Source organism: Cibotium barometz, chromosome 16, assembly GCF_041138505.1.
Source record: "Cibotium barometz isolate CiBa-2024 chromosome 16, ASM4113850v1, whole genome shotgun sequence".
NCBI classification, from domain to species: domain Eukaryota; kingdom Viridiplantae; phylum Streptophyta; class Polypodiopsida; order Cyatheales; family Cibotiaceae; genus Cibotium; species Cibotium barometz.
Window position 1 is genome coordinate 22,471,860 of NC_141061.1, and position 25,225 is coordinate 22,497,084.

At 46.0% G+C, this 25,225-nt stretch overlaps 1 protein-coding gene across 2 annotated transcripts in view; it reads left to right on the plus strand.

Moving 5' to 3' along the window:
* Positions 1–283: 283 nt before the first annotated feature.
* Positions 284–25,225, plus strand: part of LOC147630452 (mediator of RNA polymerase II transcription subunit 21-like) — a 75,739-nt gene continuing 50,797 nt past the window's right edge. The window contains exon 1 of one of the 2 annotated variants that reach the window (XM_086810321.1): positions 284–634. In XM_086810321.1, the coding sequence (XP_086666447.1) occupies positions 425–634 (210 nt within the window). In that variant the 5' untranslated portion in view covers positions 284–424. The remainder of the gene's footprint in view (positions 635–25,225) is intronic. The other variant, XM_086810320.1, reaches the window with a different exon arrangement.

The following is a 25,225-nucleotide window of genomic DNA, read 5'->3' on the forward strand; positions in this document are numbered from 1 at the left end:
TTAGACATAGATGCACATTTATCGCAATTCCGTGAGCTCATTCTCATGGATGGAAACTGCATGGACAAGTTGCATTTAGGGCTGAGATCCTTGTAATCGTCGTGGACAAGATTCCATCAATTCCATTGGATACAACTAGTTGGGAACCAGTGCTTCACAAGTCTTTTGAGGCTTCCAAAATCAAATTCTACCCAAACCTCCTCCTCCCCTTCTCGAACCTCCAAATTCTTGCCACGTGGCTTGTGCTCTTTCTTAAGATAATATAGAGATATAGAGAAGAGAAGAGATGGAGGAAGGACGTTAGCCAGCAGTGGGAAAAGGCTATTAGTGAACATGTGTCCTGATTGCCCATCATGTGAAAACTCAGTGCTCACAGTCTCACTCTCGCCTGTCTCTCTCTCTGTCTCTCTCTCTTGCGGGAGCGATGGACATCATCTCTCAGTTGCAAGACCAGGTGAACAAAATCGCCTATTTGGCGTTCAACACGGTGGGAACCCTTCAGAGAGACGCGCCCCAATCTCGCCTCTCGCAGCATTACCCAGAACCTCCTCCCCCTTCCTCCGCAGAGGCCATCGCTGCCCTCTCGGACCAACCCAAAGCCATGGCGGCGGCCCTTCTCCAAGCGGCCAAAGAGGTACTTCTCTCACAGGTCTTATTTTTCGTCTTCAGGAAAACAAAGTGAAAGCCTAAGAGTCCGCATGCTTGCCGTATCCTTTTCTGAATACATGTTACGAACACAGGCAGAGGATGGATGAGGCCTTGGCCTTCTCGGAAGAATGGCCCATTTTCCTGCCACTTACCCTATAGGTCCTAGACTAGGGTTCTAACCTTTTATTCATGTGTGTGCCTAAGTGCACCACCCCTAGCACTTTATTCCTAACTTCCAAACACATTTCCAACAATCCCCCCTTGGTGGTAATGTGTGTATGTACAAAGATTTATGCAGCCTTAAAGCTGCTGAATATGCCTCTGCTTCAAAGCGATGTGCTGAATATCCAAGGCACTGATAAACATAGCTAGAAGGTCCAATCTTGTTCAACAAAACTGGCTGAATTTGGTTCTTGCTTTTTTCTCAGACCTTTCAGACACTGTATTTCTAGACTCTTTCTTCTTTTCACTGGCAATCCTCTTCCTACACTCACCAATGTAATGACGAGGCTTGTGATAGTAGTGACACTTGCCCTTTTTCTTGGCTTTAGAAGCATCACCTTTGGGCGATGAGTCTTCTTGAGAAGATGGCTGGCTTGAATCAACATTGGTTTTGTCTATATCTTTGACTGTGATGAATGCTTGATCACCACCACGAGTGTTAAGACATATTAACTCTAGTTTTCTTCTCTTGTAATAATAATCCCATGAACTCATCAAAGGTAACAGGATTAGCAACTCCTCTCATAGAGAGATTTAGAGAGGTGTGAAAACCAAGATAAGAGGAAGGCAGTGAGGTCAGAATGTTGTGACAAATTGCCAGTGTGGAATTACCTCATCAATGTTTAGCAGTTGCTCCCTTAAGTCTTTTACCTTCGTAAGGTGCTCAGTCATAGCGTCCGCGTGTTACATTCATATCAGAGCATCAGGCTCAGCAAAGCTAAACACTGATTCAGTCCCATATGATGGTGTATAGGTCCAAGGTATGGGAAAGTACATGGGTACAAAGCCCAAGGCAAGGAACACAAGATCGGGAAGAGCTTCGAGGAGGTTTGTTGGTGGTGTTCCACAAAGCCAGAGAGGATGGCAGTCCTGTGAGCCAAATAGGTTCTCGGGCAACGGTCCCAAGGGAGGATTATCCTCCAAGGGTTGATGTGAGTGTCAGACTCATTTCTCAGGAATGAAGACCAAGACAGTGTTCAGAGACAGGGCAGGAACGGATTGGGGACTGGATGGAACAGATGCATAGATATTATTCAGAGTCAGAGTGGTTTTGGAGACCGGGCCGGGTTTTCAGTGAAAAGGGTTGCCAGAGATAGATGGATGGATGACAGAGGGACTCCCGGAACAGAATGGGATGATGACAGTCATCCAAGGAAAAGTTGGAATCCCGTCATCAAGTTTAGCAGAGGGGGATGTCATGTGCAAGTATGCCATGGACATGTTCCTTAGCTAGTTTAGAAGGGGCAGCCAAAAAAGAATGATAAGAACCAGAAATTGGAGCATCAAGTGCTTTTTTGGCTAGAGGGGACCAGGATGACCAAGCGGTTGCAAGAGGGTACTGTCGGCTGCAAGAAAAGGCTGTCGGCTAGACCATATTAGGGGCGGTTGCAGGCGCATCACATTTATGGGAAGATATTGCCAGTTGGCTGGCCGACCAACAGTCGGCCAGCTCTTCTATTTGTTCAAGAGCCTATAAAAAGGCAAGGATGCTCATTGTATTAGTCATTCGCTCCCTTATAGAGTGGATCAAGTACTAGGACAGATTTTGGTGTGTTACACCTTTTTGGCAAGGCAACCTAGGACTGTAGACTGAGTACCTTTTTGTACCATATGAAATATACAAAATTTCCAGCATTTCTCTCTCTCTCTCTCTCTCTCTCTCTCGCTCTCTACTCTCCCTTCTGTCTGCGTTTTTGCATGAGCATGTTCTAAGTAGTGTTTAGGGCTGAAAGAAGACCCCCATAGCTTCCGCGTGCTACATTACATTGGTATCAGAGCATCAGGCTCAACAAAGCTAAACACTGATTCAGTCCCATATGATGGTGTACAGGTCCAAGGTACAGGAAAGTACACGGCTACGAAGCCCAAGGCAAGGAACACAAGATCGGGAAGAGCTCCCAGGAGGTTTGTTGGTGGTGTTCCACAAAGCCAGAGGGGATGGCAGTCCTGTGAGCCAGATAGGTGCTCGGGCAAGGCTCCCAAGGGAGGGTTATCTTGCAAGGGGTGATGTGAGAGTGCGAGACTCATTTCTCAGGAATGAAGACCAAGACAGTGTTCAGAGTCAGGGCAGGAACGGAGTGGGGACTAGATGGAACATATGCATAGATATTATTCAGAGTCGGCCTGGGTTTGGAGACCAGGCCGGGTTTTGAGTGAAAAGGGTTGCCAGAGATGGATGGATGGATGATAGAGGGACTGGTGGAACAGAATGAGATGATGACAGTCATCCAAGGAAAAAGGGTTGCCATGGATGGATGGATGACAGAGGGACTCCTGGAACAGAATGAGATGATGACAGTCATCCAAGGAAAAAGTTGGAATCCTGTCATCAAGTTTAGCAGAGGGGGATGTCATGTGCAAGTATGCCATGGACATGTTCCTTAGCTAGTTCAGAGGGGGCAACCAGAAAGGAATGATTAGAACCAGAAGTTGGAGCATCAAGTGCTGTTTTGGCTAGAGGGGACCAGGATGACCGGGCGGTTGCAAGAGGGTACTGTCGGCTGCAAGAAAAGGCTGTCGGCTGGACAAGATTAGAGGCGGCTGCAAGCGCATCACATTTATGGGAAAATACTGCCACTCGGCTGGCCGACCAGCAATCGGCCAGCTCTTCTATTTGTTCAAGAGCCTAGAAAAAGGCAAGGATGCTCATTGTATTAGTTATTCTCTCCCTTATGGAGTGGATCAAGTACTAGGACAGATTTTGGTGTGTTACACCTTTTTAGGAAGGCAGCCTAGGGCTGTAGACTGAGTACCTTTTTGTACCATATGAAATATATTGAATTTCCAGCATTTCTCTCTCTCTCTACTCTCCCTTCTATCTGCGTTTTTGCATTAGCATGTTCTCAATAGTGTTTAGGGCTGAAAGAAGACCCCCAGAGCTTCCGCATGTTACATTGGTATCAGAGCATCAGGCTCAGCAAAGCTAAACACTGATTCAGTCCCATATGATGGTGTACAGGTCCAAGGTATGGGAAAGTACATGGGTATGAAGCCCAAGGCAAGGAACACAAGATCGGGAAGAGCTTCGAGGAGGTTTGTTGGTGGTGTTCCACAAAGCCAGAGGGGATGGCAGTCCTGTGAGCCAGATAACACGGACATGTGCCTTAGCTAGTTTAGAAGGGGCAGCCAGAAAAGAATGATAAGAACCAGAAGTTGGAGCATCAAGTGCTTTTTTGGCTAGAGGGGACCAGGATGACCAAGCGGTTGCAAGAGGGTACTGTCGGCTGCAAGAAAAGGCTGTCGGCTAGACCAGATTAGAGGCGGTTGCAGGCGCTTCACATTTATGGGACAATACTGCCAGTCGGCTGGCCGACCAGCAGTCAGCCAGCTCTTCTATTTGTTCAAGAGCCTATAAAAAGTCAAGGACGCTCATTGTATTAGCCATTCTCTCCCTTATGGAGTGGATCAAGTACTAGGACAAATTTTTGTGTGTTACACCTTTTTAGCAAGGCGGCCTAGGGCTGTAGACTAAGTACCTTTGGTACCATATGAAATATATTGAATTTCCAGCATTTCTCTCTCTCTCTCTCTCTCTACTCTCTCTTCTATCTGCGTTTTTGCATTAGGATGTTTTGAGTAGTGTTTAGGGCTGAAAGAAGACTCCCAGAGCTTCCGCGTGTTACATTTCTGTTATCAACTACTTCATTATATTCAACAGCTATTCTTTTAGGTCTGTTACCTTAAGATGATATGCAATGGAATCACCTTTGTTCATGGTTAAGTCGTTGAGCTCCCGCATCAGGTTTATGACTCGTACTTCATTAATAGAGTATGGTCTCGAGGACCACCCAGGCAGTCCTTGTAGAGCTACAGGATTGGATGTGAGGTACAATTGAGTGCTTGACTTAAAGAGCAATCATGGGCATCCCATTGTCTTTGATCTATAGTGGGTCCAGGAGGCGGTGATGTAATGCCTAACACAACTTGTGCCACAATTTGAGTTGCCCTTGATGTCCAGGTGCCAGGAGTTGGTGCAGTAGGACGAGGCTCTTCGCCCGTGAGAATCTCGCATAGCCCCTTGGCATAGTCACAGGGGACGGAAGGGACGGACTGTTGGAACGGAGGGACGCCGAGTCGGGAGGGTTCAGCCAACGGGGACGGTTCAGAGAGAGAGGCAAGGGCCAAGCCTCAAGGGCCAAGGCCCCAAGGCTCAAGTCTAAAGGCCAAGCCTCAAGGCAAGAGAGAGGCAAGGGCCAAGGGCCAAGCCTCAAAGGCTCAAGGCCTCCCCAAACGGCCAGAAACGGGCAAAAAAAACTAGTCTGATTGTGCACAATGGCTCCCTGCCGTCCCCCACAGCGGTCCTCGTTCCTACTGCCGTCCCCTTCACCGTCCCTTGTGAGGGACGCCTCCAGGGGGACGTCCAACTGTCCCCTGCCGTCCCCGTTGCTGAACCGTCCCGACTCGGCGTCCCTCCGTTCCAACAGTCCGTCCCTTCCGTCCCCTGTGACTATAAACTACACGCTTCTACACATATGCTTGGCATCTGGATGCAAACCAAACACTCAAAACACTTGACATCGTTCCAGAGGGAGACTTGCAGTATGGACTGCCACCACAGATTCATGTGCAGGACAATGCACATGAATCAATGTCAAGTTTCCACTCTAGGTCCTGCAACGGCTACACTGATATGTCCATGTGGCATCCAAGTGCGGGATGCACGTGACACTCTAGCTTCTGCATAATCCCACCAAAGTCCTTTTCATGCATAGTGATCTCTCATGGAATCCAACTCTCTATGATAGGCAATGGTCACTGAATGTACCTGTGGTCTCCTAGATAGAGCATCTGCAAACACATTCTTCTTTCCAGGTTTATGAATAATCTCAAAATGAAACATGGACAAAAAGTTTGCCCACCTCATATGCTTCTTGGAAAGCTTAGTTTGGGTCAAAAAATATCTCAAACTTCGAAGATCCGTCTTCACCATGAAATTAGCCCCAAGCAAATAATGCTTCCATGAAGTAAGAGCATGAATCACGGCTAGAAGTTCTTTCTCATAAATCTGCAAGTGTTTCTCTGCGTGTTGCAACCTTCAGCTCTCAAAGGCAACCACGTGTCCTTGGGTGTAAAATGTTGGGTTTTATGCTGTGTATGCACCTAGAGGAGTGCTAGTGATCATCAGTAGATTACTGGGGCACTTTTTACTTCAGTTAGTGGAGGTTTTTTTCCCGAGTTTTAGCTTAGTTTCACTTATAATAATTTATAAGTGATTTGGTCCACCTGGCACACTTTATGGCCGGACCATGTGAACACATCTATTAGGTCACTTCTTTATGTGGCTATTGTACTTCACTTTATCATAACTGAATACAAGAGTAGTCGTGTTCCTTCCTCTGCCTCTCACGTTTCTGTTACGTTCCTGTTTGAAGTACCTCCAAACCCTAACCCTAACTGCAGAGCCAGGTTGGTCTGCCCTGCCCGTACTGCTCCACGCCATGAGTGTCCATACAGACAGCCGCCTTCAGCCGTACATTCAGTACGGGCGCCTGTCCTATTCCGTACTCTGCTCCGTACTCTGTCCGTACTGGTCCCCGCACTCAGCTGCACAGTCAGCTGTTCGTACAGTCAGGTTCGCCAAGCTGAAAGTACAGGTCTTCGCCTGTTTTGTATTGTACCCGTCAGCTGCAGGTACAGTTACTCTGCTTCGTACAGGCGACCTACACTTGCCGTGTACCTGCTCGCCTAGCTCCGTACAGTACTAGTCAACTGCAGTCTCCGTACAGTACTTGCAGGTGACTTACACACGCCGTTAGCTGCTCGCCCAGTTCCGTTCAGTAAAGTCATCCGTACCTGCACCGTACAGCAGTCCAGTACCTGCTGCGCATATCTGAAGCCAACCAGTCGACTGCAGTTTCCGTACAGTACCTGGTTGCGTGTACCTGCACAGTACAGTCGATTGTACCTGCTCCGTACAACAGACCAGAACCTGCTGCGCGTGCTTCGAACTGTTGTCTACCTACAGTCAACTTGTACCTCCAAAAATCATAGTTTTGGTAAGCTTTACAAGTTTTGAAATTTGGGCATTTTTCTCTGTGAAAATTTTATGGCAGATACAGGCAGATTTGCTTGCAAAGAAATCTCTACAGGTTTTTTGCAAGGTTTTGGGTGCAGTAATTTTGGGCATTTTTGGGCACTGTGTAAGCCATTTTTGCTGCTCTACTCAGTCAGTGGTGCATTGTTTTGCACATTCAGAGGATTGAGAGTGCAGGCATATTTGGGTTAGCTGTATTCAGTGGAGTACAGTTGCTTTCAGGGTTGTTGCTATTGGGTTTTTTGATACACAGGTACATTGTGCATTGGCATAATGGCAAATCAACAGCAGAGTGATATATTCACGTATTTGTCTAAGGAAGACAAGTTGGATGGCATGAACTACTCCTTGTGGAGTTTTATGCTGAGAAATGTGCTCGTGGCAAAAGGTCTTTGGGATTTTGTTAGTGGTGATGAACCACGTCCAGGTCCATTGGCTCCAGAGACTCCTCCCCAAGGGGGTGCTCGTTGGACGAGGACAACAGGTAGTACAGGCACCAGGTCAGCCATTGCCTGTTCAAAGAACAAATGCTCAGAAGACATGGGATGCCAGAGATGCACAAGCCTTGTCACTCATTGCATTGTCAGTACAGAGGTCTATTATACCTCATATTCGTTCAGCTGGCTCTTCACGGAATGCATGGGTGACTTTGGAGCAGATGTATGTTGCTCGTAATGAGGCTCGGATCTCATTTTTGAAAAGAGAGCTGGAAAATCAGAAAATGCATGAAGGAGATGATATGTCTAGCCACTTGAACAAGCTGCAGGATTTGAGAGAGCAACTCATCAATGTGGATGAGATTATTCCCGAGACATAGCTTGTGTCCACCATCTTGAACTCTTTGCCAAGATCTTGCTTGGCTTTTCATACCTCTTTGAACCTCAGCATGAGGAATGCTGTTGAACCCCTTAAGTATCAGGAACTTGTTGCTCTCTTGCTACAAGAAGAGCAAATCAAGAAGAATATGAATATGAACACAAGTGCTGAACAAGCATTTACTACAGGTCAAAAAGGGAAAGGCAAATCTCAGCCAAAGAGTTCAAATCAGAATTCAGGTGATGGTGGTTCATCTCAGGAAACCAAGAAAGGTGATGGACAGCCCAAGAAGAAGGGCAAATGCCATTACTGTAAGAAGCCAGGTCACTACATCACAGGGTGTAGGAAGAGGATTGCAAAAGAAAAGCCAAAGGAATCTGGGATGTCTGTAAATGATGCTTCTCAAGCTCCTCCGGAGACTGCTTCTTTTGTTGAGGACAGGGATTACTGTTTCTACACATGCAGCTATGATGCCTCTTGGTCTTCACAGGCACTCAGTGTGACAGAGCATGCATGTACTTGGTATTTTGATAGTGGTGCTTCAAAGCATATCACATCTCGCAGGGATTTGTTTTGTCATGTAGGCCCTGCCCCTGTTGGCAAAACTGTTCAGTGTGCCAATAATGCTTCATATCCAGTTCGTGGCATTGGGGAGATTCAGCTCACAGCCATTGATGGCTCTATTCTTCGTCTTACAGATGCCTTATATGTACAGGGATAAAGAAGAATTTGTTGTCCATTTCTTCTTTAGCACACTGTGGTATGCAAGTCCACTATGATGATGACAAATGCATGGTCAGAGACAAAGCTAATGCTTTGACCTTGATGCTTACTGGTACATTATGTCATGGACTTTATCAGTTGGATGCATTTCAGTCAGTGGATCAGTCTGCTTATAATGCATTCACTCTTACTCCAGCTATGGTTGATGCGGAGTTATGGCATGCTCGCATGGGGCATGTAAATTTTGGTAGTCTTATGCTTATGCAGCGACATAACATGTTGACAGATCTACCTCTTATGGAGAAACCTCCAGATCACATATGTGAAGGATGTATTTTGGGAAAAATGCATCGGTTTTTCTTCCCACGTGATCAGGCTCTACGAGCAACTGCAAAGTTGCACCTTATACACAGTGATCTTTGTGGTCCCATGCAGACGAAGTCATTAGGAGGTTGCTTCTATTTTGCTATATTTATTGATGACTTCTCTCGTATATGCTGGGTCTATCCGTTGACACAGAAATCGCAGGTATATGATGCATTTTTGGCCTTTGTAGCACTTGCTGAAACAGAGTCAGGATGCAGGTTCAAACTCTCCGTTCTGACCGAGGGGGGGAATATATGTCACACATGTTGAATTCCTTTCTTGAGAGTAGAGGTATCAAACATCAATATACTACTCCTTATACTCCACAGCAGAATGGGGTTGCAGAAAGGAAGAATCGGTCACTCATGGAGATGGCCAGATGTATGTTAAAGGCAAAGAAGCTACCGCATTCTTTTGGGTGGAAGCTGTTATGTGTGCTTGTCATATTTTGAATCGATGTCCCACAAAGGCATTGGTTTCGATAACTCCTTTTGAGGCTTGGCATGGCCGCAAGCCTTTGGTATCACATTTTCGTACTTTTGGGTGTCTTGCATATGCACACATACCCAAAGAGTTGAGGAGGAAGTTGGATGATAAAGCCAACAAATGTATTTTTGTTGGGTATAGCCGTGAGAGCAAGGGCTACCGGTTATATGACCCACTATCCAAGAAGATATTCACTAGTCGGGATGTGATTTTTGATGAAAAATCAGAAATATCCATGGCTGGTTATGATGCAAATCAGGCTGAAAATGATGTGTTTGAAGGTCTACTACCTATGGAGTTTCATTCCACAGTTGGTGATCCAGATCCATGCCTGAATTCAGAAAACAACTCTTACTCCTTGTTTCAATATCTTCCTCAACGCATGCGTGGGTATCGTCGGTGACCCAGAGCCCGAGCATCGTATGGTCAGCCCCCTCTAGTATCCTAGAACTTCACTCATAGGCCGCTTCCTTGGTCCCTCATCCACCATAGTGGAAGCCCACCATTTTAATCGAACCGAGGCTGGTCAAGACCTTGGCCTTGCTATGCGAGATGTAATTCAGCAGCAATTGAGCTAGAAGTTGAGCCAAATGTTATGGCCCTGTGAAAATGGAACAGCACAAGTGTGGGCATGGTGGTTGCTGAGTCAAAATATTAAATGATTCACATGTGGGGTGCCCGGATAGAGATAATGATGTGTGGACATCCCTAGGTGTGAAGGGGGGAACTAGAACATTAATATTTTAATGTTATATATGTGGTTGCCCCTAGGCCTTAGTGGCCCCTAGTGAACTTTAATAATTATTAAAGTTGGGGCCCTAGGACAAGTTTGGGGAGGGGGCAACTCCACTTTTGGAGTGCATGCCTCTCTCTCTTCACTTTCTCTCTAGCTTTTGGGGGAATCGTGCAAGCCTAAGCGTGGAGGAGAGGAGAAGCAACGTGGGACTACTGAATATTGTTTTTGCTGCTGTTTTTCTGTGCAAACCTGCCGTACAGTCCACGTATGCAGTCCGTACAGAGTTGTATGACTGCAAGTACAGTACGGCTGTCTTCTCTGCTGCAAGCTTTGCTGGTACAGGCGGCGTTGACAGAGCTTGAGCAGGTACAGGCGGCGTTGTGGGTGCTGCTGTCTGCAGATTCTGCTGCAGATGCAGGTACAGGTACGGACAGCTGTACGGACTGAACAGGAGCTGGCGGCACTGGACAGTACAGGTGTTGGCGGCGCTGGACAGACCTGGAACAGGCACAGCGCTGGACTGAGCAGGTACAGTCGGGTACAGAGACTGTATTCAAGCAGCGTAGGCAGGTACAGTGCCACGTGGGCTGCTGGTACAAACTGTACGGATTGGTACAGTGCATATTTTATGGTCTGTACAGTCAGGTACAGCACTGAAGTGGATGCAAAGAGGAAGGTACAGACAGGTACACCCACACGTGTGAAGCAAAGTTGTTGAAACAAGTGTGCAAGTACAGAGTGCAAGTACAGACTGGTACAATCACTTCCTCCGGTGCAGATCCACGAGCTGATTTTGGTAAGCTCTGAATTTGTTTATCTACTTTTCTTTCCAATAGCTTATGTCTGCTGCAGATCTGTGCTATCTGGCCCCTTGTGAGAGGAGGGGTATGGTAGATTGAAAAGGGTGGAAACAGAGAGATTGGACAGTGAATGTATGCTTGTGCTGAGTTGTGGAATCATGTGCATGAGATATGCTAGATGTATGTTCAAGGTTGTCCTGCTGAATAGTCTTGGTTGATCAGAGGGGAGCACAGAGTGTTGCTTTGAGACACAGATTTGTGCGTGTGAATCCTCTGTGCTAAGAGGTATTATGGGCTGCCAGATTGGATATACAGGTGTATTCTCTTGGCTGGTTTTGGTGTACTCAGCCTTACATATTTGTGAAATTGAATAAAGAAATACCGCAAGGGACGCCAAGCTTTGGGGCCAACAGGTGTCATTTTATTTTCAGATTTGGGGCACTCTAGTTCCAATCCAATTTGTTTTCATATCTAGACTACAAGTGGAAGGGTGACTGCTAGTCTACCGCACTTTGGTTTCTACCAGAGGCCGGTTTCACCAAATATGGGGCAGGAGGCACCACAGGTCAGACCTAGATGGTATTTGAGGACGTTACAGGACAGCCATGTAGAGGGTCCTCTTGCTGGTCGTACTCGTAGGGAGACACGGACCAATGAGCATGCACACATCATGGATTTGAATATGGTTATGGCAGCTAGGTTACAGGATGATGGCGAGCCTGATTCATTTGTGGATGCACGAGACAATGTGCATTGGAATAAAGCCATGCAGGATGAGCTTGATTCTATTAAAAGGAATCAAACATGGGATTTGGTTGATCTGCCCAAAGGCAAGAAAGCAACTGGTACTAAGTGGGTCTGTAAGTTGAAAAGACATGCAGATGGATCCATTGACAGGTACAAAGCCCGTCTAGTTGCAAAGGGCTATGCACAGAAGAAGGGCATTGATTATGAGGAGACATTTGCTCCTACATCCTGTATGTCGACACTTAGGTGTGTCATTGCATTGGCTGCACATTGTGGTTGGGTTGTTCACCAGTTGGACATTAAGACTGCTTTCCTACATGGGGACCTCGCGGAGGAAGTTTATGTATATCAGCCCATCGGTTTTGCAGAACATGGTCATGAAGGGAAAGTATGCAGGCTGAAAAAGGCCTTATATGGTTTGAAACAAGCTCCACGAGCTTGGTATGGAAAGATAGATGCTTTCCTACTCACTCAAGGCTTTGTGAACAGTCCATCAGAAGCCACTTTGTATGTAAAGAAAGAAGAGAAAGATCTGCTGGTCATCAGTCTTTATGTAGATGATCTTTTGCTCATGGGATCAAATGATGACAAAATTGCAGCTTTTAAAGAGATACTGCAAACAGACATTTGACATGTCTGATTTGGGGCTCGTACACTACTATTTGGGCATACAGTTTGTGCAGGATAACAGAGGCATTGGGTTGTTGCAATCTCGGTATGTTGCTAAACTTCTGGAGAAGTTTAAATTTCAGGATTGCAAGCCTATTAGCACTCCTATGGAGCCTGGGATGAAACTGTCACTACAAGATGACAGTATTTCCTTTGATGCCACTACGTATGCTCAGGCTGTTGGGTGCCTTATTTACTTGTGTACTACACGGCCAGATATTCAGTATGCCGTATCTCAGTTGAGCAGATTCATGCACAGCCCGCGATTGTCACATTGGCAAGCTGTGAAGCGTGTATTTCGGTATTTGTAGGGTACCTTGTCTCTTGGATTGCTTCATCCTGAGGGGGGTGACATGCAGTTATATGCTTACAGCGATTCAGATTGGGCTGGTGATTTTGATACCAGACATTCCACTAGTGGAAATTGTTTCTTTCTTGGCTCTTCATGTATTTCTTGGCTAAGCAAGAAACAGATCACAGTGGCCACTTCGTCTTGTGAGGCAGAGTACAGAGCAGCCTACACTACTACCGTTGAGTGTGTCTGGCTGCGTCGTCTCATGACTGATATGGATATTTCAGTGGAGGAGCCTACACCTATCTATACTGATAGTCAGAGTGCCATTGCTGTGGCCAGGAATCCTGTGTTTCATGCTCGCACGAAACACATTGAGATTCACTATCATTTTGTTCGGGAGAGACTCCAGGCAGGTGATATCAGTCTTATCTACTGTCCTACAGATGAGAATGTGGCAGACATCTTCACCAAGGCATTACCACGTCCAAAATTCGAAGCATTCCGCATTGCTTTGAATTTGTTTCCTTTTGGTCGATGATGTACAGTGATCACATATCACTCGAGGGGGGTTTGTTGGGTTTTATGCTGTGTATGCACCCAGAGGAGTGCTAGTGATCATGAGTAGATTACTGGGGCACTTTTTACTTTAGTTAGTGGAGGTTTTTTTCCCCAGTTTTAGCTTAGTTTCACTTATAATAATTTATAAGTGAATTGGTCCACCTGGCACACTTAATGGCCGGACCATGTGAACACATCTATTAGGTCACTTCTTTATGTGGCTATTGTACTTCACTTTATCATAACTGAATACAAGAGTAGTCGTGTTCCTTCCTCTGCCTCTCACGTTTCTGTTACGTTTCTGTTTGAAGTACCTCCAAACCCTAACCCTAACTGCAGAGCCAGGTTGGTCTGCCCTGCCCGTACTGCTCCACGCCATGAGTGTCCATACAGACAGCCGCCTTCAGCCGTACATTCAGTACGGGCGCCTGTCCTGTTCCGTACTCTGCTCCGTACTCTGTCCGTACTGGTCCCCGCACTCAGCTGCACAGTCAGCTGTTCGTACAGTCAGGTTCGCCAAGCTGAAAGTACAGGTCTTCGCCTGTTTTGTATTGTACCCGTCAGCTGCAGGTACAGTTACTCTGCTTCGTACAGGCGACCTACACTTGCCGTGTACCTGCTCGCCTAGCTCCGTACAGTACTAGTCAACTGCAGTCTCCGTATAGTACTTGCAGGTGACTTACACACGCCGTTAGCTGCTCGCCCAGTTCCGTTCAGTAAAGTCATCCGTACCTGCACCGTACAGCAGTCCAGTACCTGCTGCGCATATCTGAAGCCAACCAGTCGACTGCAGTTTCCGTACAGTACCTGGCTGCATGTACCTGCACAGTACAGTCGATTGTACCTGCTCCGTACAACAGACCAGAACCTGCTGCGCGTGCTTCGAACTGTTGTCTACCTACAGTCAACTTGTACCTCCAAAAATCATAGTTTTGGTAAGCTTTACAAGTTTTGAAATTTGGGCATTTTTCTCTGTGAAAATTTTATGGCAGATACAGGCAGATTTGCTTGCAAAGAAATCTCTACAGGTTTTTTGCAAGGTTTTGGGTGCAGTAATTTTGGGCATTTTTGGGCACTGTGTAAGCCATTTTTGCTGCTCTACTCAGTCAGTGGTGCATTGTTTTGCACATTCAGAGGATTGAGAGTGCAGGCATATTTGGGTTAGCTGTATTCAGTGGAGTACAGTTGCTTTCAGGGTTGTTGCTATTGGGTTTTTTGATACACAGGTACATTGTGCATTGGCATAATGGCAAATCAACAGCAGAGTGATATATTCACGTATTTGTCTAAGGAAGACAAGTTGGATGGCATGAACTACTCCTTGTGGAGTTTTATGCTGAGAAATGTGCTCGTGGCAAAAGGTCTTTGGGATTTTGTTAGTGGTGATGAACCACGTCCAGGTCCATTGGCTCCACAGACTCCTCCCCAAGGGGGTGCTCGTTGGACGAGGACAACAGGTAGTACAGGCACCAGGTCAGCCATTGCCTGTTCAAAGAACAAATGCTCAGAAGACATGGAATGCCAGAGATGCACAAGCCTTGTCACTCATTGCATTGTCAGTACAGAGGTCTATTATACCTCATATTCGTTCAGCTGGCTCTTCACGGAATGCATGGGTGACTTTGGAGCAGATGTATGTTGCTCGTAATGAGGCTCGGATCTCATTTTTGAAAAGAGAGCTGGAAAATCAGAAAATGCATGAAGGAGATGATATGTCTAGCCACTTGAACAAGCTGCAGGATTTGAGAGAGCAACTCATCAATGTGGATGAGATTATTCCCGAGACATAGCTTGTGTCCACCATCTTGAACTCTTTGCCAAGATCTTGCTTGGCTTTTCATACCTCTTTGAACCTCAGCATGAGGAATGCTGTTGAACCCCTTAAGTATCAGGAACTTGTTGCTCTCTTGCTACAAGAAGAGCAAATCAAGAAGAATATGAATATGAACACAAGTGCTGAACAAGCATTTACTACAGGTCAAAAAGGGAAAGGCAAATCTCAGCCAAAGAGTTCAAATCAGAATTCAGGTGATGGTGGTTCATCTCAGGAAACCAAGAAAGGTGATGGACAGCCCAAGAAGAAGGGCAAATGCCATTACTGTAAGAAGCCAGGTCACTACATCACAGGGTGTAGGAAGAGGATTGCAAAAGAAAAGCCAAAGGAATCTGGGATGTCTGTAAATGATGCTTCTCAAGCTCCTCCGGAGACTGCTTCTTTTGTTGAGGACAGGGATTACTGTTTCTACACATGCAGCTATGATGCCTCTTGGTCTTCACAGGCACTCAGTGTGACAGAGCATGCATGTACTTGGTATTTTGATAGTGGTGCTTCAAAGCATATCACATCTCGCAGGGATTTGTTTTGTCATGTAGGCCCTGCCCCTGTTGGCAAAACTGTTCAGTGTGCCAATAATGCTTCATATCCAGTTCGTGGCATTGGGGAGATTCAGCTCACAGCCATTGATGGCTCTATTCTTCGTCTTACAGATGCCTTATATGTACAGGGATAAAGAAGAATTTGTTGTCCATTTCTTCTTTAGCACACTGTGGTATGCAAGTCCACTATGATGATGACAAATGCATGGTCAGAGACAAAGCTAATGCTTTGACCTTGATGCTTACTGGTACATTATGTCATGGACTTTATCAGTTGGATGCATTTCAGTCAGTGGATCAGTCTGCTTATAATGCATTCACTCTTACTCCAGCTATGGTTGATGCGGAGTTATGGCATGCTCGCATGGGGCATGTAAATTTTGGTAGTCTTATGCTTATGCAGCGACATAACATGTTGACAGATCTACCTCTTATGGAGAAACCTCCAGATCACATATGTGAAGGATGTATTTTGGGAAAAATGCATCGGTTTTTCTTCCCACGTGATCAGGCTCTACGAGCAACTGCAAAGTTGCACCTTATACACAGTGATCTTTGTGGTCCCATGCAGACGAAGTCATTAGGAGGTTGCTTCTATTTTGCTATATTTATTGATGACTTCTCTCGTATATGCTGGGTCTATCCGTTGACACAGAAATCGCAGGTATATGATGCATTTTTGGCCTTTGTAGCACTTGCTGAAACAGAGTCAGGATGCGGGTTCAAACTCTCCGTTCTGACCGAGGGGGGGAATATATGTCACACATGTTGAATTCCTTTCTTGAGAGTAGAGGTATCAAACATCAATATACTACTCCTTATACTCCACAGCAGAATGGGGTTGCAGAAAGGAAGAATCGGTCACTCATGGAGATGGCCAGATGTATGTTAAAGGCAAAGAAGCTACCGCATTCTTTTGGGTGGAAGCTGTTATGTGTGCTTGTCATATTTTGAATCGATGTCCCACAAAGGCATTGGTTTCGATAACTCCTTTTGAGGCTTGGCATGGCCGCAAGCCTTTGGTATCACATTTTCGTACTTTTGGGTGTCTTGCATATGCACACATACCCAAAGAGTTGAGGAGGAAGTTGGATGATAAAGCCAACAAATGTATTTTTGTTGGGTATAGCCGTGAGAGCAAGGGCTACCGGTTATATGACCCACTATCCAAGAAGATATTCACTAGTCGGGATGTGATTTTTGATGAAAAATCAGAAATATCCATGGCTGGTTATGATGCAAATCAGGCTGAAAATGATGTGTTTGAAGGTCTACTACCTATGGAGTTTCATTCCACAGTTGGTGATCCAGATCCATGCCTGAATTCAGAAAACAACTCTTACTCCTTGTTTCAATATCTTCCTCAATGCATGCGTGGGTATCGTCGGTGACCCAGAGCCCGAGCATCGTATGGTCAGCCCCCTCTAGTATCCTAGAACTTCACTCATAGGCCGCTTCCTTGGTCCCTCATCCACCATAGTGGAAGCCCACCATTTTAATCGAACCGAGGCTGGTCAAGACCTTGGCCTTGCTATGCGAGATGTAATTCAGCAGCAATTGAGCTAGAAGTTGAGCCAAATGTTATGGCCCTGTGAAAATGGAACAGCACAAGTGTGGGCATGGTGGTTGCTGAGTCAAAATATTAAATGATTCACATGTGGGGTGCCCGGATAGAGATAATGATGTGTGGACATCCCTAGGTGTGAAGGGGGGAACTAGAACATTAATATTTTAATGTTATATATGTGGTTGCCCCTAGGCCTTAGTGGCCCCTAGTGAACTTTAATAATTATTAAAGTTGGGGCCCTAGGACAAGTTTGGGGAGGGGGCAACTCCACTTTTGGAGTGCATGCCTCTCTCTCTTCACTTTCTCTCTAGCTTTTGGGGGAATCGTGCAAGCCTAAGCGTGGAGGAGAGGAGAAGCAACGTGGGACTACTGAATATTGTTTTTGCTGCTGTTTTTCTGTGCAAACCTGCCGTACAGTCCACGTATGCAGTCCGTACAGAGTTGTATGACTGCAAGTACAGTACGGCTGTCTTCTCTGCTGCAAGCTTTGCTGGTACAGGCGGCGTTGACAGAGCTTGAGCAGGTACAGGCGGCGTTGTGGGTGCTGCTGTCTGCAGATTCTGCTGCAGATGCAGGTACAGGTACGGACAGCTGTACGGACTGAACAGGAGCTGGCGGCACTGGACAGTACAGGTGTTGGCGGCGCTGGACAGACCTGGAACAGGCACAGCGCTGGACTGAGCAGGTACAGTCGGGTACAGAGACTGTATTCAAGCAGCGTAGGCAGGTACAGTGCCACGTGGGTTGCTGGTACAAACTGTACGGATTGGTACAGTGCATATTTTATGGTCTGTACAGTCAGGTACAGCACTGAAGTGGATGCAAAGAGGAAGGTACAGACAGGTACACCCACACGTGTGAAGCAAAGTTGTTGAAACAAGTGTGCAAGTACAGAGTGCAAGTACAGACTGGTACAATCACTTCCTCCGGTGCAGATCCACGAGCTGATTTTGGTAAGCTCTGAATTTGTTTATCTACTTTTCTTTCCAATAGCTTATGTCTGCTGCAGATCTGTGCTATCTGGCCCCTTGTGAGAGGAGGGGTATGGTAGATTGAAAAGGGTGGAAACAGAGAGATTGGACAGTGAATGTATGCTTGTGCTGAGTTGTGGAATCATGTGCATGAGATATGCTAGATGTATGTTCAAGGTTGTCCTGCTGAATAGTCTTGGTTGATCAGAGGGGAGCACAGAGTGTTGCTTTGAGACACAGATTTGTGCGTGTGAATCCTCTGTGCTAAGAGGTATTATGGGCTGCCAGATTGGATATACAGGTGTATTCTCTTGGCTGGTTTTGGTGTACTCAGCCTTACATATTTGTGAAATTGAATAAAGAAATACCGCAAGGGGCGCCAAGCTTTGGGGCCAACAGGTGTCATTTTATTTTCAGATTTGGGGCACTCTAGTTCCAATCCAATTTGTTTTCATATCTAGACTACAAGTGGAAGGGTGACTGCTAGTCTACCGCACTTTGGTTTCTACCAGAGGCCGGTTTCACCAAATATGGGGCAGGAGGCACCACAGGTCAGACCTAGATGGTATTTGAGGACGTTACAGGACAGCCATCTAGAGGGTCCTCTTGCTGGTCGTACTCGTAGGGAGACACGGACCAATGAGCATGCACACATCATGGATTTGAATATGGTTATGGCAGCTAGGTTACAGGATGATGGCGAGCCTGATTCATTTGTGGATGCACGAGACAATGTGCATTGGAATAAAGCCATGCAGGATGAGCTTGATTCTATTAAAAGGAATCAAACATGGGATTTGGTTGATCTGCCCAAAGGCAAGAAAGCAACTGGTACTAAGTGGGTCTGTAAGTTGAAAAGACATGCAGATGGATCCATTGACAGGTACAAAGCCCGTCTAGTTGCAAAGGGCTATGCACAGAAGAAGGGCATTGATTATGAGGAGACATTTGCTCCTACATCCTGTATGTCGACACTTAGGTGTGTCATTGCATTGGCTGCACATTGTGGTTGGGTTGTTCACCAGTTGGACATTAAGACTGCTTTCCTACATGGGGACCTCGCGGAGGAAGTTTATGTATATCAGCCCATCGGTTTTGCAGAACATGGTCATGAAGGGAAAGTATGCAGGCTGAAAAAGGCCTTATATGGTTTGAAACAAGCTCCACGAGCTTGGTATGGAAAGATAGATGCTTTCCTACTCACTCAAGGCTTTGTGAACAGTCCATCAGAAGCCACTTTGTATGTAAAGAAAGAAGAGAAAGATCTGCTGGTCATCAGTCTTTATGTAGATGATCTTTTGCTCATGGGATCAAATGATGACAAAATTGCAGCTTTTAAAGAGATACTGCAAACAGACATTTGACATGTCTGATTTGGGGCTCGTACACTACTATTTGGGCATACAGTTTGTGCAGGATAACAGAGGCATTGGGTTGTTGCAATCTCGGTATGTTGCTAAACTTCTGGAGAAGTTTAAATTTCAGGATTGCAAGCCTATTAGCACTCCTATGGAGCCTGGGATGAAACTGTCACTACAAGATGACAGTATTTCCTTTGATGCCACTACGTATGCTCAGGCTGTTGGGTGCCTTATTTACTTGTGTACTACACGGCCAGATATTCAGTATGCCGTATCTCAGTTGAGCAGATTCATGCACAGCCCGCGATTGTCACATTGGCAAGCTGTGAAGCGTGTATTTCGGTATTTGTAGGGTACCTTGTCTCTTGGATTGCTTCATCCTGAGGGGGGTGACATGCGGTTATATGCTTACAGCGATTCAGATTGGGCTGGTGATTTTGATACTAGACATTCCACTAGTGGAAATTGTTTCTTTCTTGGCTCTTCATGTATTTCTTGGCTAAGCAAGAAACAGATCACAGTGGCCACTTCGTCTTGTGAGGCAGAGTACAGAGCAGCCTACACTACTACCGTTGAGTGTGTCTGGCTGCGTCGTCTCATGACTGATATGGATATTTCAGTGGAGGAGCCTACACCTATCTATACTGATAGTCAGAGTGCCATTGCTGTGGCCAGGAATCCTGTGTTTCATGCTCGCACGAAACACATTGAGATTCACTATCATTTTGTTCGGGAGAGACTCCAGGCAGGTGATATCAGTCTTATCTACTGTCCTACAGATGAGAATGTGGCAGACATCTTCACCAAGGCATTACCACGTCCAAAATTCGAAGCATTCCGCATTGCTTTGAATTTGTTTCCTTTTGGTCGATGATGTACAGTGATCACATATCACTCGAGGGGGGTTTGTTGGGTTTTATGCTGTGTATGCACCCAGAGGAGTGCTAGTGATCATGAGTAGATTACTGGGGCACTTTTTACTTTAGTTAGTGGAGGTTTTTTTCCCCAGTTTTAGCTTAGTTTCACTTATAATAATTTATAAGTGAATTGGTCCACCTGGCACACTTAATGGCCGGACCATGTGAACACATCTATTAGGTCACTTCTTTATGTGGCTATTGTACTTCACTTTATCATAACTGAATACAAGAGTAGTCGTGTTCCTTCCTCTGCCTCTCACGTTTCTGTTACGTTTCTGTTTGAAGTACCTCCAAACCCTAACCCTAACTGCAGAGCCAGGTTGGTCTGCCCTGCCCGTACTGCTCCACGCCATGAGTGTCCATACAGACAGCCGCCTTCAGCCGTACATTCAGTACGGGCGCCTGTCCTGTTCCGTACTCTGCTCCGTACTGGTCCCCGCACTCAGCTGCACAGTCAGCTGTTCGTACAGTCAGGTTCGCCAAGCTGAAAGTACAGGTCTTCGCCTGTTTTGTATTGTACCCGTCAGCTGCAGGTACAGTTACTCTGCTTCGTACAGGCGACCTACACTTGCCGTGTACCTGCTCGCCTAGCTCCGTACAGTACTAGTCAACTGCAGTCTCCGTACAGTACTTGCAGGTGACTTACACACGCCGTTAGCTGCTCGCCCAGTTCCGTTCAGTAAAGTCATCCGTACCTGCACCGTACAACAGTCCAGTACCTGCTGCGCATATCTGAAGCCAACCAGTCGACTGCAGTTTCCGTACAGTACCTGGCTGCGTGTACCTGCACAGTACAGTCGATTGTACCTGCTCCGTACAACAGACCAGAACCTGCTGCGCGTGCTTCGAACTGTTGTCTACCTACAGTCAACTTGTACCTCCAAAAATCATAGTTTTGGTAAGCTTTACAAGTTTTGAAATTTGGGCATTTTTCTCTGTGAAAATTTTATGGCAGATACAGGCAGATTTGCTTGCAAAGAAATCTCTACAGGTTTTTTGCAAGGTTTTGGGTGCAGTAATTTTGGGCATTTTTGGGCACTGTGTAAGCCATTTTTGCTGCTCTACTCAGTCAGTGGTGCATTGTTTTGCACATTCAGAGGATTGAGAGTGCAGGCATATTTGGGTTAGCTGTATTCAGTGGAGTACAGTTGCTTTCAGGGTTGTTGCTATTGGGTTTTTTGATACACAGGTACATTGTGCATTGGCATAATGGCAAATCAACAGCAGAGTGATATATTCACGTATTTGTCTAAGGAAGACAAGTTGGATGGCATGAACTACTCCTTGTGGAGTTTTATGCTGAGAAATGTGCTCGTGGCAAAAGGTCTTTGGGATTTTGTTAGTGGTGATGAACCACGTCCAGGTCCATTGGCTCCACAGACTCCTCCCCAAGGGGGTGCTCGTTGGACGAGGACAACAGGTAGTACAGGCACCAGGTCAGCCATTGCCTGTTCAAAGAACAAATGCTCAGAAGACATGGGATGCCAGAGATGCACAAGCCTTGTCACTCATTGCATTGTCAGTACAGAGGTCTATTATACCTCATATTCGTTCAGCTGGCTCTTCACGGAATGCATGGGTGACTTTGGAGCAGATGTATGTTGCTCGTAATGAGGCTCGGATCTCATTTTTGAAAAGAGAGCTGGAAAATCAGAAAATGCATGAAGGAGATGATATGTCTAGCCACTTGAACAAGCTGCAGGATTTGAGAGAGCAACTCATCAATGTGGATGAGATTATTCCCGAGACATAGCTTGTGTCCACCATCTTGAACTCTTTGCCAAGATCTTGCTTGGCTTTTCATACCTCTTTGAACCTCAGCATGAGGAATGCTGTTGAACCCCTTAAGTATCAGGAACTTGTTGCTCTCTTGCTACAAGAAGAGCAAATCAAGAAGAATATGAATATGAACACAAGTGCTGAACAAGCATTTACTACAGGTCAAAAAGGGAAAGGCAAATCTCAGCCAAAGAGTTCAAATCAGAATTCAGGTGATGGTGGTTCATCTCAGGAAACCAAGAAAGGTGATGGACAGCCCAAGAAGAAGGGCAAATGCCATTACTGTAAGAAGCCAGGTCACTACATCACAGGGTGTAGGAAGAGGATTGCAAAAGAAAAGCCAAAGGAATCTGGGATGTCTGTAAATGATGCTTCTCAAGCTCCTCCGGAGACTGCTTCTTTTGTTGAGGACAGGGATTACTGTTTCTACACATGCAGCTATGATGCCTCTTGGTCTTCACAGGCACTCAGTGTGACAGAGCATGCATGTACTTGGTATTTTGATAGTGGTGCTTCAAAGCATATCACATCTCGCAGGGATTTGTTTTGTCATGTAGGCCCTGCCCCTGTTGGCAAAACTGTTCAGTGTGCCAATAATGCTTCATATCCAGTTCGTGGCATTGGGGAGATTCAGCTCACAGCCATTGATGGCTCTATTCTTCGTCTTACAGATGCCTTATATGTACAGGGATAAAGAAGAATTTGTTGTCCATTTCTTCTTTAGCACACTGTGGTATGCAAGTCCACTATGATGATGACAAATGCATGGTCAGAGACAAAGCTAATGCTTTGACCTTGATGCTTACTGGTACATTATGTCATGGACTTTATCAGTTGGATGCATTTCAGTCAGTGGATCAGTCTGCTTATAATGCATTCACTCTTACTCCAGCTATGGTTGATGCGGAGTTATGGCATGCTCGCATGGGGCATGTAAATTTTGGTAGTCTTATGCTTATGCAGCGACATAACATGTTGACAGATCTACCTCTTATGGAGAAACCTCCAGATCACATATGTGAAGGATGTATTTTGGGAAAAATGCATCGGTTTTTCTTCCCACGTGATCAGGCTCTACGAGCAACTGCAAAGTTGCACCTTATACACAGTGATCTTTGTGGTCCCATGCAGACGAAGTCATTAGGAGGTTGCTTCTATTTTGCTATATTTATTGATGACTTCTCTCGTATATGCTGGGTCTATCCGTTGACACAGAAATCGCAGGTATATGATGCATTTTTGGCCTTTGTAGCACTTGCTGAAACAGAGTCAGGATGCGGGTTCAAACTCTCCGTTCTGACCGAGGGGGGGAATATATGTCACACATGTTGAATTCCTTTCTTGAGAGTAGAGGTATCAAACATCAATATACTACTCCTTATACTCCACAGCAGAATGGGGTTGCAGAAAGGAAGAATCGGTCACTCATGGAGATGGCCAGATGTATGTTAAAGGCAAAGAAGCTACCGCATTCTTTTGGGTGGAAGCTGTTATGTGTGCTTGTCATATTTTGAATCGATGTCCCACAAAGGCATTGGTTTCGATAACTCCTTTTGAGGCTTGGCATGGCCGCAAGCCTTTGGTATCACATTTTCGTACTTTTGGGTGTCTTGCATATGCACACATACCCAAAGAGTTGAGGAGGAAGTTGGATGATAAAGCCAACAAATGTATTTTTGTTGGGTATAGCCGTGAGAGCAAGGGCTACCGGTTATATGACCCACTATCCAAGAAGATATTCACTAGTCGGGATGTGATTTTTGATGAAAAATCAGAAATATCCATGGCTGGTTATGATGCAAATCAGGCTGAAAATGATGTGTTTGAAGGTCTACTACCTATGGAGTTTCATTCCACAGTTGGTGATCCAGATCCATGCCTGAATTCAGAAAACAACTCTTACTCCTTGTTTCAATATCTTCCTCAACGCATGCGTGGGTATCGTCGGTGACCCAGAGCCCGAGCATCGTATGGTCAGCCCCCTCTAGTATCCTAGAACTTCACTCATAGGCCGCTTCCTTGGTCCCTCATCCACCATAGTGGAAGCCCACCATTTTAATCGAACCGAGGCTGGTCAAGACCTTGGCCTTGCTATGCGAGATGTAATTCAGCAGCAATTGAGCTAGAAGTTGAGCCAAATGTTATGGCCCTGTGAAAATGGAACAGCACAAGTGTGGGCATGGTGGTTGCTGAGTCAAAATATTAAATGATTCACATGTGGGGTGCCCGGATAGAGATAATGATGTGTGGACATCCCTAGGTGTGAAGGGGGGAACTAGAACATTAATATTTTAATGTTATATATGTGGTTGCCCCTAGGCCTTAGTGGCCCCTAGTGAACTTTAATAATTATTAAAGTTGGGGCCCTAGGACAAGTTTGGGGAGGGGGCAACTCCACTTTTGGAGTGCATGCCTCTCTCTCTTCACTTTCTCTCTAGCTTTTGGGGGAATCGTGCAAGCCTAAGCGTGGAGGAGAGGAGAAGCAACGTGGGACTACTGAATATTGTTTTTGCTGCTGTTTTTCTGTGCAAACCTGCCGTACAGTCCACGTATGCAGTCCGTACAGAGTTGTATGACTGCAAGTACAGTACGGCTGTCTTCTCTGCTGCAAGCTTTGCTGGTACAGGCGGCGTTGACAGAGCTTGAGCAGGTACAGGCGGCGTTGTGGGTGCTGCTGTCTGCAGATTCTGCTGCAGATGCAGGTACAGGTACGGACAGCTGTACGGACTGAACAGGAGCTGGCGGCACTGGACAGTACAGGTGTTGGCGGCGCTGGACAGACCTGGAACAGGCACAGCGCTGGACTGAGCAGGTACAGTCGGGTACAGAGACTGTATTCAAGCAGCGTAGGCAGGTACAGTGCCACGTGGGCTGCTGGTACAAACTGTACGGATTGGTACAGTGCATATTTTATGGTCTGTACAGTCAGGTACAGCACTGAAGTGGATGCAAAGAGGAAGGTACAGACAGGTACACCCACACGTGTGAAGCAAAGTTGTTGAAACAAGTGTGCAAGTACAGAGTGCAAGTACAGACTGGTACAATCACTTCCTCCGGTGCAGATCCACGAGCTGATTTTGGTAAGCTCTGAATTTGTTTATCTACTTTTCTTTCCAATAGCTTATGTCTGCTGCAGATCTGTGCTATCTGG